General features: G+C 37.6%; 1 protein-coding gene across 2 annotated transcripts in view; it reads right to left on the reverse strand.

Moving 5' to 3' along the window:
* The window catches only part of CNTN5 (contactin 5), a 1,123,865-nt gene that overhangs the window by 106,022 nt on the left and 1,002,818 nt on the right, over positions 1 to 15,025 (reverse strand). For both annotated transcript variants that reach the window (XM_070425923.1, XM_070425924.1), the window contains exon 16: positions 7,024 to 7,144. In XM_070425923.1, coding sequence (XP_070282024.1) covers positions 7,024 to 7,144 — 121 coding nt within the window. The remainder of the gene's footprint in view (positions 1 to 7,023; positions 7,145 to 15,025) is intronic.

Raw genomic sequence — 15,025 nt, forward strand, 5'->3', positions numbered from 1 at the left:
TCCTAATCTACTTTTCTCCTTATGGTGGCCACATATTTTATCATCTAAACCAGGACTATTTGGAAAGTAAAGGGGCCTCATTAATAATTACTCTGGTATTCCAAGATCTAACCAAAATTCATGGTCTCATTCTCATTGAACACACAATTGAGCATTACAACGGGCATTCATCTTTGCCCCCTATTTCTCATTTTTCATAGCCAAGTTCTATAGATTCTCCTTCCACCTATTTTTTTTTAATGTACACTCATCTCAATCTCCATTATCATTGCCTTTTTTCAAAACCTTCTTATTTCTTGCTAGGGTTACTGCAAAAGCTTGCAAATTGGTCTACTAGCAGGCCACTGTGCTTCACTCTCCACTGAAACACCCTTTACAGTTTTAAGAATGATCTAATCATGTCCCTTTCCTGCTTTGGCCCTTTGATGAATATCCATAACTTCTAGCACAAAAGTTAAGCACTTTTCCCTGGCACCAGAAGGCACTTATTCCCAATCTTATCTCACCACGCCTTCCTCTTGCACACTGGACCTGTCCTCACCGACCGAAGAGTAGGCAGTTACTGAACAATGACTAATCAGCTTTTAAAACATAACCACACACATGAAGACCTTGTCTCAACAAATTTACATAAATGTGAAGGAGTAGTAAATGTCACTTTTATATGAGGATGGATACATAAGAAACTAGGGTAAGTCTGTGTGACACAGTACATAGCTAAAGGTGATCACCTTACAATTTGTGACTAAAAAATATGTATGATATATAAAACCCAGTTGACTAGAATTTTTCTCATAATGTAAGTGAGGTCAGAGTCTTTGTTTCAAAACAGAAAAATGCTCACATCAAGGAACCCAAAATACCCAAGTCAGTTAACTGAAATATTTGTGTCTAAAAGAGAACACAGCTTCTAGCAGTTGTTGAGCAAAGGAAACACAAGAAACTTCGTCTTCATCAATTGGTTGTCTGTACACAACAGCAACATTTGTTTGTTTTTTACTTGCAGCTCTACCTGGCATCTATCTGTCCTCTCCAATCATTTCAGCAGTCTGGTAGCTTCGGTCAACTGTCACTCAAGGAGCCAAACTAAATGTGGTGCAGAGAATTCACACATAAACCCCGGACTGATAAAAAACCAATACTTTTTAGTCAGTTGTAAGAAAGTTCCATAGGTTAGCAAGCAACTATATGAGAAGCATAAGAGAAAAGAAACTGATATTTAGTGTCTAAAATAAATTGTATAGGTGCCAATCGAATTAGCCTAGATGAATTATAAGCTAGGAAAGCAAGTGATTGGTATAAGTTAATTTAAATAATTTTATCTAATACTAGCGACACCGGTTACCTAAAATTTCTATAATGATGCAAGGGCGTCCAGTAAGACATTGTTTAAATAAGATTTGATTTTCTTTAAGAGGGGGGATATTTTGTATCTGCATTTTAGTGTGTGTGTGTTTTAAGTATTGTAAAAACAGATGTATTAACTAAAAAACTGTTATTCTGCTCTAAAGCATAGATTGTTTTGCAAATTCACTTACTATTAATATTAACTAAGATTAAAATTACACTGAAAACATTTGTCATTCTCCAGTGATCCCTAAATAACAGCATACTTGCAAACCCAGCTTTACATTTGGTGACTACGGATCCTTTTTCACCAGAGACTGATTTCAGAACATTACTTCATCATATGAAGGTTGTGCAAACTCTCAAGTATAAAGTTAGTGCATATTATTAGATCAAAGGTGGGAAAGAAAAGCTAGGCAAAAATCTATCTTCCAAAAGATACTTGTCTTATATATTTGTGCATTTTAAAGGTCGGAAACTTTCTGAAGTGGTGAGATGCTAAAGATGTATTTACATTAATTTGGAATCTACATGACTCACAAGACTAGTGCTGTGAGAGATGTAAAGATGGAGCACATTCATACAGCTTTCCCTCTCAAATCAATGCATGTTAGAAATATGTTCAAGGTTTCTAATGCGCTTGAGTTTCCCTTTCTATTTGTTTGGGAAAGTGACAGTACTTACGTCCTTCAAGGGCAAAAGGCAGAGAATTCTCAAAATTTTCTCTTTCCTCTCTTGCTAGTGAAAATTACTAAAAATTACAGCTTACAATCTGGAGTGTATTTAATCGAAGGTTCTAAAGTGATTTCCATCAGGTGGTAATTGGTATCTTTAGGTTGTTTTCAGCTATTTGCAAACAAAAGAAAACATAACATTTCACAAATAGCTGAAATGTAAAGCTTCTTTGCTGTTGGCTGGAATTAAATTATCTAGTTTGGTAACACCAGCTACCACATGATGATAAGAGGTTTTGGTGAGAATTGAAATAGAATTGTTCAGCACAATAAAAAAAAGACCTTTCAAAACATAAGGATCATGGGGTAGAATAATAAAAAAGATCCTTTATGTAAAAAGTTGGCAAAACCTTTGAGGAGGCTCTGATATGCTAATTTTATAGATGAGTAAACTGAGATTTAGACAACTTTGCTCTTATTGATCCCTTCCCTTTACTAACATCCTTTCATTCTTCGATATTAATACAGAATTTAATAGTGATGCAGGGCTGGTAGAGGGCATGAGAGTAGAAGGTCCCCATACTTGGATTGATGCTCTGCTGTCGCCGCCTTGAAATTCTTATCAAGTTTTGAAGGAGGGCTCTGCATTTTCATTTTGCATCAGGCCTCACAAATTATGTAGCTGGCCCCGTAGCTATGCTTATGTTTTTCTCATATTTCATTATTTCTGCTGCAAGACAGTTATCTAGGAGCTTAACTTTTGGTGTTTCTCACCCCTTTTCCCAAGGTGTCTCTCACACCAGTGACTAGTGGATATAGAGCCACAAGGAGGGCTGAGACCGTGGTCTGTTCCTCTTTTCATTTCTAGTGCTAAGCTCGGTGCTTGGTACAGAGTAGCTGCCTAATGAACAAATACCTTTGACTTCTTTCATTGACAAAACATTCAAACTTTAATAGTTTTAGTTCTGCCGTGAAGAGTAACTCAGTGAATTGGGAGAGATTAAAGGTAAAATATTCAAGGGAAAAATCTTTCTTGGAAAGAATGAAATTGGATTGAGGGAAAGTTTAAAATAAGTAAATTGGAAAGACAGGTTGAACTCCAGGTTGAATACGAAGTAATGGGTGGGAGGAGGGATGAATGGTTAAAAGTAGTTAGATGTCTCTCAACAAAGGTACATCCTGAGATGGATTCTTTCTTCTCAAATTCAATTTAATACATGTCTGATTTATCTTGGAAATTTTAATTCAAGAAATGTCAAGTTTGGGGGGAACAGGATATATAGGCTGCACATTCAGAAGGAACCAAGAGATTACTGATTCTTCTTCGACTATTCCAAGGGTTCCTTGACCTACTGTTTTGCATTAAGAAGCAGAGTATTTTGAATTAAAAAAAAAACTTGTAAGGAGAAGTAAAAGTTCTAATGTTTCCTCTGCCTTTGGGCAGAATTGACAGAGCTTATGCTCTGGTTCCCAGTTATTGTAGCTAGGCTAACCACATTTATTATTTAAACCATGATAGTTTCCTACCCTATGTTCACTTTGGGAAACATATTTCTAACATTCAGTTTTGTAAAATAAAATAAACAAACACTCTTTTCTCTGGAGAGTTTTATCTTGTGTTAGATCACTTCTCATGTTGTTTGGAAGTATCAGTTCTTTACAAATTGTGTATCTCCCTCAGTGAGGTTATCTCTTAATGGTCTATTTCCTTTATCCTGGATAACATAGTGCAGTTCTACCCATCTTTAAAGAGGTTCCTTATAGCACAGTCTTGTCTTATTTTCTCTATTGTTGCTACATCACACTCGAATAAGTGACTTAAACTGTGCACAGATGTTCAGGTGTGGCTTTAATTTCTTTTTATATTCCAGGATAATAAGTTCTTTTAACATATTCATTACTTCTATTATGGTTCTCCAAATTATTCATGGTGCTGTTATAATGCCGGTTCACTGAATATTAAAGATATGAGAGCAAGCAATTTTACGCTTCAGGTGATTATTTATGGGAAAATTCAATTTCTGGAGTATGATGGTGGACTAGAGGTGGTGAATAATAGCACTGACATTCACAAGCAAAGAGAAGCAACAGTGGAAACAAGCATCTGGGGGAGAGATAGCAGTGAAGGAGTGAATGGGAGAAGAAGCGGGAGCATATCGGTTAGAAACACTCAGATTGTAGATAGGCCGTGGGGAGGTGTTAGGGCCACACATCTGAGCTCCAATCTGGTGTGCTTGCTGGACCAGGGAAAGAATTACAGGATTTGGTGAGATGCACAACAGAATTTCATAGACTATCTCTAATGGAAAAGGAGATGATAAAAAGGTAGCTTCATCAATGGAGAGGAATGTAGATATTTAGCTCCCTAAATCTCTACCGGAATAAAACTACAGGGCTACAAAATATATTCTGTGTTAGGCAAGAATGTTCCGCACTCTCAACCTTGAGGAAAGTGACTACTCAGACAATTCAATGATGGTATTGTACAAGAGTGTGGATGGCAGAATCATCTTTATTGTTCCCATTCTTATGTGACTCACACTTGAATAAGAGTGCTTTAGGGATTCGGCTGCTGGAATTGTAGCCAGCATCAGAAAAACTCCACCTAGAATGCCGGCTTTGGTCCTGTGGGGCCTTTACTCTCAGAATGCCTCAGTTTTACAAACCAACGAATGAAGGAAAGGGAGAGAAGAAATGGCAAGGTAAAAAGTACTTTGAGTTTTATTTCACAAGCCAACATTAAAGCACCAATATTCAAGCACCCAAGTTCCTTCAATTATCAGGAATTCTTAACTTAAAAACAACAACAGTAAAAATAAAAAGAAGAACCAGAATCCTTAGTCCAGTTTTTATTGACTAAGGCCAAGCAAGCAGAGAGGCAAGCTATTTTTAGTAATTTTAGAAAAATAATGAAAATATAGAATAGGAAATTGGCAACTTGATCAAACTCACTTCAAATGAAAGTTTGAGCTGAATGTGACATGAATATTCAGACAATAGCCACGTGTTTGAAATTGCTCTTGAGTATAATTCCAAAATTTATGCATTTTTATCATCTCCCAGGCAAAAAGCCAAAGGCTAAAAGAGCAGAACACGAAAAAGCTGAACCTGAATTATGTTCTAAACCCTGTTGAGTTTAATTTTACTCACAAAGCAGAATGTTAGTTTGCCGCTTAAATGTGCCCCTCACAGCCCTGTAAAAAGACCTAGTTTCTCCTTATCAGCATCTAAACTGTGTGACTCATTTAGAAAGCTCCGATTTCAGAGGCATCATTCTAAATTACTGAGCAAGTGCTACACAATAAACACAAATAATCTCAAACAGACTGTAGCATGAGAAGGAAGCAATTTTCTAGAAATTTGACTGCAGTGTGGGGTGAGCAGTTCCATGAGCCTTGTAACTTCGAAAGGCATAGAGGAAAAATTTTAGCTAAATGGAATATTGTGAGAGGATGAGCCCTTAAAAGGTTGTTGCTTTATAATAGGCAATACAGATACACAGTCTTGATATAAACTTGTAAAAAAGTTCAAACCACCTTCTGAACAGAAACAAACACACACACACAAAATGAACAAACTGCTATGCACCTAGATACACACTTGCTTCAAATCAACATTTTACTTGGACCAATGATGGATGCACTACCAACAATCAGTAAGCCTTAGATGAGACATACAACTAAAACAAAGAGATGATGAATCTTCCTATATACATTTTTTGCTCAAGATTTTTATAATATTGATAAATTCTTAAAAATTATAATTGGAAAACACTCCAAGTGAGTAAGAAATAAGATAATCTAAGATATACGTTTCTGCTGTGGATTGTGAAATTTTGATTTGCAGAGATCATGCAAAGGGTCTTAGCATGCAATACGCATAGCACACAAAGTGTAATTAAGATCAGAAGGGAGAGGCATAAGGTGAGATTCTGGTATGGTCTAGTTTGTGTCTTGAATGGTAGTTTCATGGTGTGTTAACTTGGTAATTTCTCTTTGAGATGTACATCTGTACACTTATAATTTGTAAAATTTTCTGTAGATTCTTTGGGTCTCAATAAAAAGCTAAAAGGGGGGAAAGAAGAAGAAAGAAAAGAAGGAAGGAAACAAGGAAGGAAAAGAGAAAGAAAGGAGGGAGGGAGGGAGAGAGGGAGGGAGGGAGGGAGGGAGGGAGGGAGGGAGGAAAGGAAGGAAGGAAGGAAGGAAGGAAGGAAGGAAGGAAGGAAGGAAGGAAGGAAGGAAGGAAGGAAGGAAGGAAGGGAGAGAGAGGGAGAGAGAGAGAGAGAGAGAAAGAAAGAAAGAAAGAAAGAACGAACAGAGGAAGAAAGATAGAATGCATGCTAGCAGCTACATTTCTTATACTGAGAAATAATGTGGTGAAAGAAATTTGTACTGTTATTTACTTAATTCAAATAATGTGTAGCTTTATAGGGTCATACTATTTGGCAGCCTGGTTCATACTTAAAAACCACTTAACTGTCATTTCTGCACAGAAAATTGTATTGACATTTTCAGACTTTAAAAAATCCCTATGACTTAACAGTTGTAAATGCCACAGTATTAGGCATGCCGTTAGTTTTCCTGACTGGGGAGGCAGAATTTAGAAGTTAGTGGAGGAAACACATGCCTGGAGGCTCCACTGACTTTGCATTTGAAAAAAGCACATAAAGACACAAACACATTTTATCTCTGTATTCCAAGGGTCTTTGTAGCTCAACTGTTTACAGTTTCTATTTGGCATTAAATTGATTAAACACTTAGTGACCACTTATTAGTAAAGGTGTTTTGGACCCTGAAGCTGGATCTGTAGATTTTGTCTGTTACTAAGGAGCAGTTTTCCACGTAATATTTTCAAAGGCAAAAGGTTAAGCAAAAATGACATATATTGTAAAATTGAAAGTAAAATGCACAGTACTGATGTGCTCAAAGTCCATGCATTTAAATTCCTTTGTATGATAATTTATGGTGATCATGTCTTCAGACTGCACTATTAGCATACTCACCCCTAACAAGAAGTTCTGCCTCATCTGACACACTGTCTGCTGTGGTCTGTACCCTGCAGCCATATCTCCCAGCATGCATCAGAAGGATGTTCCTGATCATTAAATCTGCAGAGGATGCTTGCTGAAAGAGGGATGAAGTGCCAGTTTAAAATGTTGCAAATCTGCCTAGTTCAAGGTGGTTTAAGGGGAACTTTGCATATTTAGTCTAAGGGCCCATTTTTGGCCTTACAATTTATAAGACAACAATTCAGAAATCAAACATGCCCTAGTTTAAGGAACACATGGAAGTTATGTTTTCAACAATTGCTGATACAGGGTTTGAACATTTAATATTGCATATAATAATTTAGCAGCTATAATCTCCAAGAAATATTTAAATATGCACATAAATTCATATCTTTAAAAGTATAAGAAAAATAATCATTGAGCAAAAATTATTTCTTTGCTATTCAGAGACAGGCCTATTTTTTTGTGGCAAGAAAAAAATATTGAAAGGAATAGCAACTTGTGAAAATTACTTCTGAGAAGACAGCAGTGAAAAGATTATCTTGTATGGCTTTATTGAGTGATTCTTTTTGTAAATACACCATGGGAATGAGACAGTGCTTAGGTAAAGACTGCTGGTCCCAAGACCATGCATTCCTCCCATGACCATGATTTCATCTCCCACAACTGAATCCTGGGCTGCCACAACACTAATCCCCCCTAACCATCGGGGAGCAGGGTCAACCTGAGTCTGTTAATCAATGCAGATTCAAAACCCCAAAGGAGCTCAAAACACCTGATTCTTGTTGTGAGCAAGATGTTTAGAACATGGCTGAAGAACAAATGCAGTTGGGGAGATCCATAGTACCAGGAAGAGTATCTGTTAGATGTATCAGTTCATGGGACCGGTGATGATCCTCCCTACACTCCAGACTGACTGGTGCAACTTTTGGTTACCTAATCTCGTCTTTCCTTTTCCATGAATATGTAAAGATCTGGCATTTACAATCACTCACTCATGAGGTAGTGGGGTTTTTTTTCCTAGATAATGACACAGCAAATCTCCAATACACTTTTCATTTTCCCCGTTGCAATAAAAAACAAGTGACTGGAATGAGAGCAGATGCATGCAGCTTGAAATGACATATTCAGAGAACTCAACACTCTCCAACAGAGGTTGAACACAAGAAAGAATGTTTAAAGCATGTTATAGAAAAGTACCCCAGATAAGAGATCTTTTAATTTTTGATGGGATGGTGAATTACCTTTAAAAATAATGCATTTGTCCTTAGAGGGAAGTATTCTGATGATTATTTAAGAGATTAACTGTTTGCATTTATTTTGAAATAGACCAATGAGTTATATGAAAATGAGAGGGATTTCTAGAAATACTTTGTATGTTTTTTCCTTGGCATTCATTCCTTAGCATCTAAATTAATTACTTAACTGTATACTATTGTTTCCATTTCTTTCTGGTATTTCATTGCTGATGGTGTTTTTTTTTTTATCTCTTTCTAATAGTCTTATAAGAACTTCTAAGGGTGTTGAACTTTTCTCTCATGAAATAATTGTTAAACATGATCTGATTTAGTCATTTACAAGGGAAAGCTTCATAGTGAGAATGCATTAAAATGTCATAACAATTATTTCAAGGAATGTGATATTTGTTCAGTAAGTGTCCTATGCTGCTAATTTCTTTAGGATAAATGGTTACTCCTAAATTTCATTTTCTCATCCCTACTAGACTAAGGAAGTACTCACTTTTTCAAGTCAGAACAGGAACTTTACACTTTAATACTTCTTGACTATTATGGAGCAACAAAGCAAACTGTAAACATTATAAGCCATAATTCAGTTTCAAATCAGCATCATTTAATAAGGTACAAATAGGCTTCAACATACTTGCCACTTTTGTAGTATGGGCCCATCTTAGATGTGAAAATCTCATTTCCCTCCTGGATTCCTAAGAAGCTCTTCTGGTAGGGTACTCAATTAAATTAATCAGGAATCAAATTTAAAATCACGGGCACAGAATGGGGCTTATGTCTGATGGAAAAGCTAAGGAGAGGCCCAGAAAATCAGAAAGGACTTTATTGTTTCCTAAAATGAGCTTCTGAAAGGCTGAGGTTGGTGTTTTCGGTTTGTTTTATTGTATTTTTTATTTGAGTGTTTTTCACTATCACATGCTGGTGGTGGTTTAATAGCTGAAAAAGTAATTATTATAAGTCATTATTGAGGCTCACATTTTTGAAAAAGGTATTTTGTAAAATCACATTCCTGTGATTAAAGAATTGTCTTATTTTCCAGACCCTTTTCTTCCAAAATATATATTTTTTTTGGTCCTGGACAAAAGTCCCTAAAGCTTTGTCTTTCATGGTGAAATATATTGAAATAAAAACTTAATGGGTTAAGAAGAGCCTTCATTAAAAATCTCAGGAGGGAGAGGTGCATATTATCATTCCTATGTTGTCCTTCACTTGGTTCCTGCAATTAATAGTGTGGAATGCCTTATACACTGGCTGAAGCTCTATCACCATCTATCAGGAATAAAAAAGTTTACCATCTATTGTATGTCTATCAATACCAACACTATTTGAGGAGTTGAAGTCTCACTTTGGGTCCATCCCTTCTCTTTTGAATTATATCTGTATTTTTTTTATAATTTCAAATAGGGAAAATTAAAAATAAAATGAATGGATTGTGAACACTAAACCTAAATTACCCTTTCAGTAGATTTACTGATCTTTCAAAAGAAGTAATGAGAAGAATTCATGTGGGAACCCATTACACTTAATCTTAGCCCACAGTATGCAGTTCCTGAGAGAGAACCTTCGCAATTTAGTGCACTTTTAATAAAATGGTTACTTAGAGCAGATGCTAGCTTCCTTCAGCTTAAATCTCATTTTCACTTTTTCTCTCTCAGGATCTACTCTCTCTTGTTTTCTTTGACACTTGCTTTATATCCTATATTTGCTTTGCTGCTTTCTTTGGCTTTATGAACAAATTATGTTGCTTCAAATAAATGTCCCCTACCAGTAATTAACACAATGCTTTAGGAATTGTACATCTAACACAATGCATGCCACATAGTGAGAGCTCAACATATAGCTGTTGATTGAATGAATGTGTGAGGTTCTTTATGAAAGAGGTTGCATGTTCGCTCTGTGAGACCAGCAACATGGCTAAGTCATTTACTGTTCTTGGCCACACAGTGTAACTTTTAGAGCAGTTGCTAAATTATCTAACTTTCATTTATGACTCTGAAATAATCCAGGGAATGTCATCATTTCACAAGTCCAGTTCTTTATAGGCTTTTACTTTGACTAAGCGCCCTGCTCAAAGACTTCCTAAAAGTAGAAAGCTCACTGAACTGTTGCTATTCAAAGTGTCTGCTGGCTCTTGCTGCCCTGAGGTTAAAGTCCAATTTCCTTATTTCAACACAGAAGAACCCTCCAACCATGATTTCACCTCCCATGACTGAATCCTGGGCCTCAACACTCATCTCCAGTTTCCCTGTGCCTGGGGATCCTTCCGTCACTCCACCTGCTCTGCTACTGCAGATGCTCTTTCTCCTTTGCCCAGAAAGACACTTTTAGATGCAGCTCAAAAGACTTCTTGGTTAAGCTTTTCCAGACATTCCCCAGGCTTCCTTAGTGCTGACACTGCTTAGTTATTTGTGCTTCAATAGCACTTCACTCCTGTCTCTGCACTAGCTCTTGGCATTTTTGAAAAGTCTCCCCCGAGCCCACCTGGCAGTCCTCCATGGGCATTCCCCGAGCTGGGCTAGGTAGCGATGCAGCTGATGGTTACTGGGTGAGCTAATGGATGCATGAGGGCTTCCTTCCTTCCTTCTTTGTGCCTGATAATACCTCCCCCTCACCCTCTTTTTCTCTCTCAAAGAAAGTAGGGAAGGCAAGGGAAAAGACTATGGAGAAAGACAGTGGGAATGGATACTTAAAGATACATAAAGGTTTTGGAATGACAAAGAACTGTATGAACCCCTCTACCACTTATTAAATTTTGAACTTGTGAAAATTACTCCACTGCTTAGAGGTTCTCTCACAGATTCAATGTGATCATGAAAGTAAAGCCTATAGTAGTGTGCCCGGCACATACGCGTGTTTGATAAATGTTGTCTCTTAAAGGGCACTGTACTTGCATTCTTAGCCAGCAGGAATATTTCTTTAAGTAGTATTCACTCCTTCAACAAACTAGATATCAACGTCTTCCATAGCTGTAGTAAGTTTCCTAACTACCTGGCTTTATTTCAGATACATACATCCTCCTTTTCTCTCTTATAGAAAACCTCTGCACTCAGAAGAAGCAGACATGAGGTCTAGCTTTCGCTTTAGCCTTTCCAAGCCCTGTTACTTCAGGAAAGTTCTTTTCTTTTTTGATAATAACAGCTGCTATGTTTTTCTCAGGAATTGAGGAACATCAAGTGAAGCAATGTATATATGTGAACTACTGGGAAGTGTGAATTACTCTTAAAGCCTCTTTTTTTTTTTGCCCCACCAAGATTGAGTAAGCACTCTGAGAAAGTTTGGAAAATGTATCCTCCAAACAAGGTAAATTGAATGTTCTCAAAAATAGTGGGCTCACGCTGAATGAGTCGCCAAAAACCTGCTGGATATGGCAATTTACGTGCTCTTTTTTAAGGTTTACTTCACTTTCTCCAGGGGCTCACATAGGGCCCATCCAGCATCCCCAGCCTCTAACAGACATATGAACCATTCCTCTATATAAATTCTCTAAGAAACAATTTTAAAAATATTTTCTAACATGAAAAACTGGGTGTTAGCATGAGATGCTTATTATAAAACGTGTGTAGTTAAAAGATTTTCCTGGTCACAGTATCTCTTTTTCCCAGACGATAATTTGTTTAAAGTATCCTACAATATGGAAACAATAAACATATTCTTTTTCTTTCTACAACCTTTCTTAAACTTATGTAGAATGAGATTTACATTAGTGATGATGTGTGTTTTAATATATGTTTTTAAGAAAGTAGCTGATATTAATGGTGCTTAAATAAGTGGACATATTATCAGAAATAGAAATACTAACCACTACTAATGAAGAAAATACTAGATAAATTACTGGAAGACTTGTCTTTGCTAGCAGTGAAGAAAATAATAGACAAGATATTATTTGACAAACAGTTATGTCTACTTTGGTGGAATATTAAATGCATCCAACAATGCACTGAAGACTAAAAATGGGTAAAAATGATTCAAACATCCTATTAATGTGACCTTAGTATTTACTTTCCAATACATATTCTAATAACGTATTTTTAAGTACTAAAAAATGCAGAAGCAGTGTTGTTTGGTGATATAGATTAAAGAAGAAAAACGAGTTGATGAATTCGAGATGACTATATATCTAAACTGGATCATTTAGCTTTATAAGCACAAGTCATGAATAGAGATCATTCATGATATCAGTCCACTATCTTGGTTAAAATGAAGATTAAGCATTGTAAAGCAGTTCAAAGCAAGAATATACAGGACCAATTACAATTACATTTTCATACAACAAATTTATTTATTTATTTTTAAATTTAAAATATGCTTTTATTGATTTCAGAGAGGGTTGAAAAAAAGATAGAAACATCAATGATGAAAGAGAATCATTGATTGGCTGCTTCCTGCACGTCCCTACTGGGCCTTGAGCCCATAATGCATCGACACTCAACCACCGAGCCATACCGGCTGGGCTCATACAATAAATTTAAAAGTACAATGTTAAATTATACTACTTCCTAGATGACAAAGCTTCCTAGAAGAACACTGAATGACTGACAACATGTCATGTATATCACTTCAGTGTCCTCCTTTCCCAAGCAGGACTAGAGGGTGTGATATTTAACACGTCAGTGGATGCCAGGCTTTGGTGGCATGTTTGTGCCCTGATTCTTGAGATAATGTACCTTATTTAATCTTATGCACATTGACTCTCATTTCCCTAGTGGAGAGGTAAATGGGCATCCCTTTATCTAAGAATTACCTTAAGTGACCAAGGCAAAAGGACTCTGCTATAGACTGAAAGTTGTGTCCCTCCCAAAGTTCATATATTGAAACCTTATCCCCAGTGTGATGGCACGACATTTGGAGGGGTGTGTTGGGAGGTAATCAGAGCCCTAGGGACTTTTCCTGAGGGCCTGAGGCCATTCAGTAAGAGTCCCAGGTTCTCAAGCAGTCACTTTTGGAGTTAATTAGGTTCATGAAGATTCAGATTTGGCCATGTGGGGGGAGGACTCAGTGCAGGGACAATGGCAGCTGTCCCTCCTGCCCTCGCCCTGTAGCCACACACCTCGGCCTCTCCCTGTATAACTCTGGTGCACTCCCTATATCTAAGGAAATAAAGAAGAAGCCATGTCGAGACTATAAGGAACATCGAAATGGGCTGGCCCCACACCCACCAGTGGCAGTTGAGAATCTGGTGAGATATCTCAGCCACTGAGGTGCCCCCTCAGAAGCCAGGAGTCCCAGCCCCACCCCAGGCTCCTGAGCCCAAAACACCAGTGTTGGGAAAAAGACCCCAAAAAACATCTGAGTATGCAAGTCACAACCCTCCCTCCCTCTTATTCCCCTCCACATCCACAACCAACCATTGTCCCTTGGCTGGAGCCCAAGGAGAGCTCCTGAGAGTGAGTTTGTGTACTGGTCCTTTAAGAAGACATCTGTGTTTCCAGCAGCCTCTGTTTCACCCTAAAAGATGGAATTTCCACTGACTTGCATACGCAGAGGTTATTTGGGGTCTTTTTCCCAACACTGGTGTTTTGGGCTCAGGAGCCTGGGGTGGGGCTGGGACTCCTGGCTTCTGAGGGGGCACCTCAGTGGCTGAGATATCTCACCAGATTCTCAACTGCCACTCGTGGGTGTGGGGCCAGCCCATTTCGACATGGCTTCTTCTTCATTTCCTTAGATGTAGGACTTCTGTTCTGCTAGTGTGTAGATGCTTATCTGGTTTGACTGTTCTATAATTTGGTTGCAATTTTGATGTCATGGGGGGAGGAGAGCCTAGCCCCTCCTCTGCCATCCTGACTGGAACTTCAAGAAGACTACTGACAAGGGCTGGAGGAACCATGAGAAAACTGCCATTGGAGACCCGAGAAAAGGCGGCCTGTTATGCCGTGTAGGAAAGTTTGACAACACTGCCACCCGAGATGATGTGAACAACACATAATACACAGTGAATAAATTAAAATCGCCTAAGGATATTCTCAGCAGGAAAATTGAAAGTGCCAATAGGTTTCTTTCAGCTGTGTATACTAAGTATAACTACAGAGAGATGAGCTGAAAAGAGAGAATCACTCATTTCTCCAGCAGAATGTAAAGGAAATGTAAAGAAGCCAGAACTCTAGACTTATAAACAAAAATACTTCTCATCTCCAGTCTTTCCAAGTAGTCAGAGAGTAGTTACCTAAGAAATGGCCTTGGCAAACATTAAATCTACCAAATAAAATATGTTCCTAGGATAAAGATCCCAAGTGTGTAGCCACTGACAACAAAGTTTACAACAGAGTTTTAAGGGCATTTTCTTATAGCAACCAGGCCCTCAGTCCTAGGTAGGGAAGAAAGAACCCCAAAACTGTTACTAAAGGCTGAAACAACATTGAGGAGATTATAATTGAAAGCTGGTGACAGGGGTAGCTGATTTATGAAACAGCAAAAATAAAATTAGGTAAACCCTTGTCTGTGGTAAGATGGGAAATAAAAAGGGCTCCTAATGAATTTGTGTATCTGATGAAAAAGATTTATAGGGAGAATAAAAGTGTTGACTACTGACTTTTAGTTGTCTGTGATAGTACATGAGAGGAGTGACCTAGGCTCAAAAAGGGCCTTGGTTTTCAGGAAAAATTTAGAGAAAATACTTCCAACCCAAAACTTGCTGGTTGAAACAGAAACAGTTTCTCTTTTCATATTCTTGAGCTATAGAAGAACTAAAAAAGAATGCTTTTGTACCCCCTGGATAAATATAACCTGTAGGCATTTTAACCATATTTTGATCT

The sequence above is a fragment of the Myotis yumanensis genome, unplaced genomic scaffold, assembly GCF_028538775.1.
Source record: "Myotis yumanensis isolate MYYU_CA2020_CCGP unplaced genomic scaffold, mMyoYum1.0.hap1 SCAF_10, whole genome shotgun sequence".
In the NCBI taxonomy this organism is placed as follows: Eukaryota; Metazoa; Chordata; class Mammalia; order Chiroptera; family Vespertilionidae; genus Myotis; species Myotis yumanensis.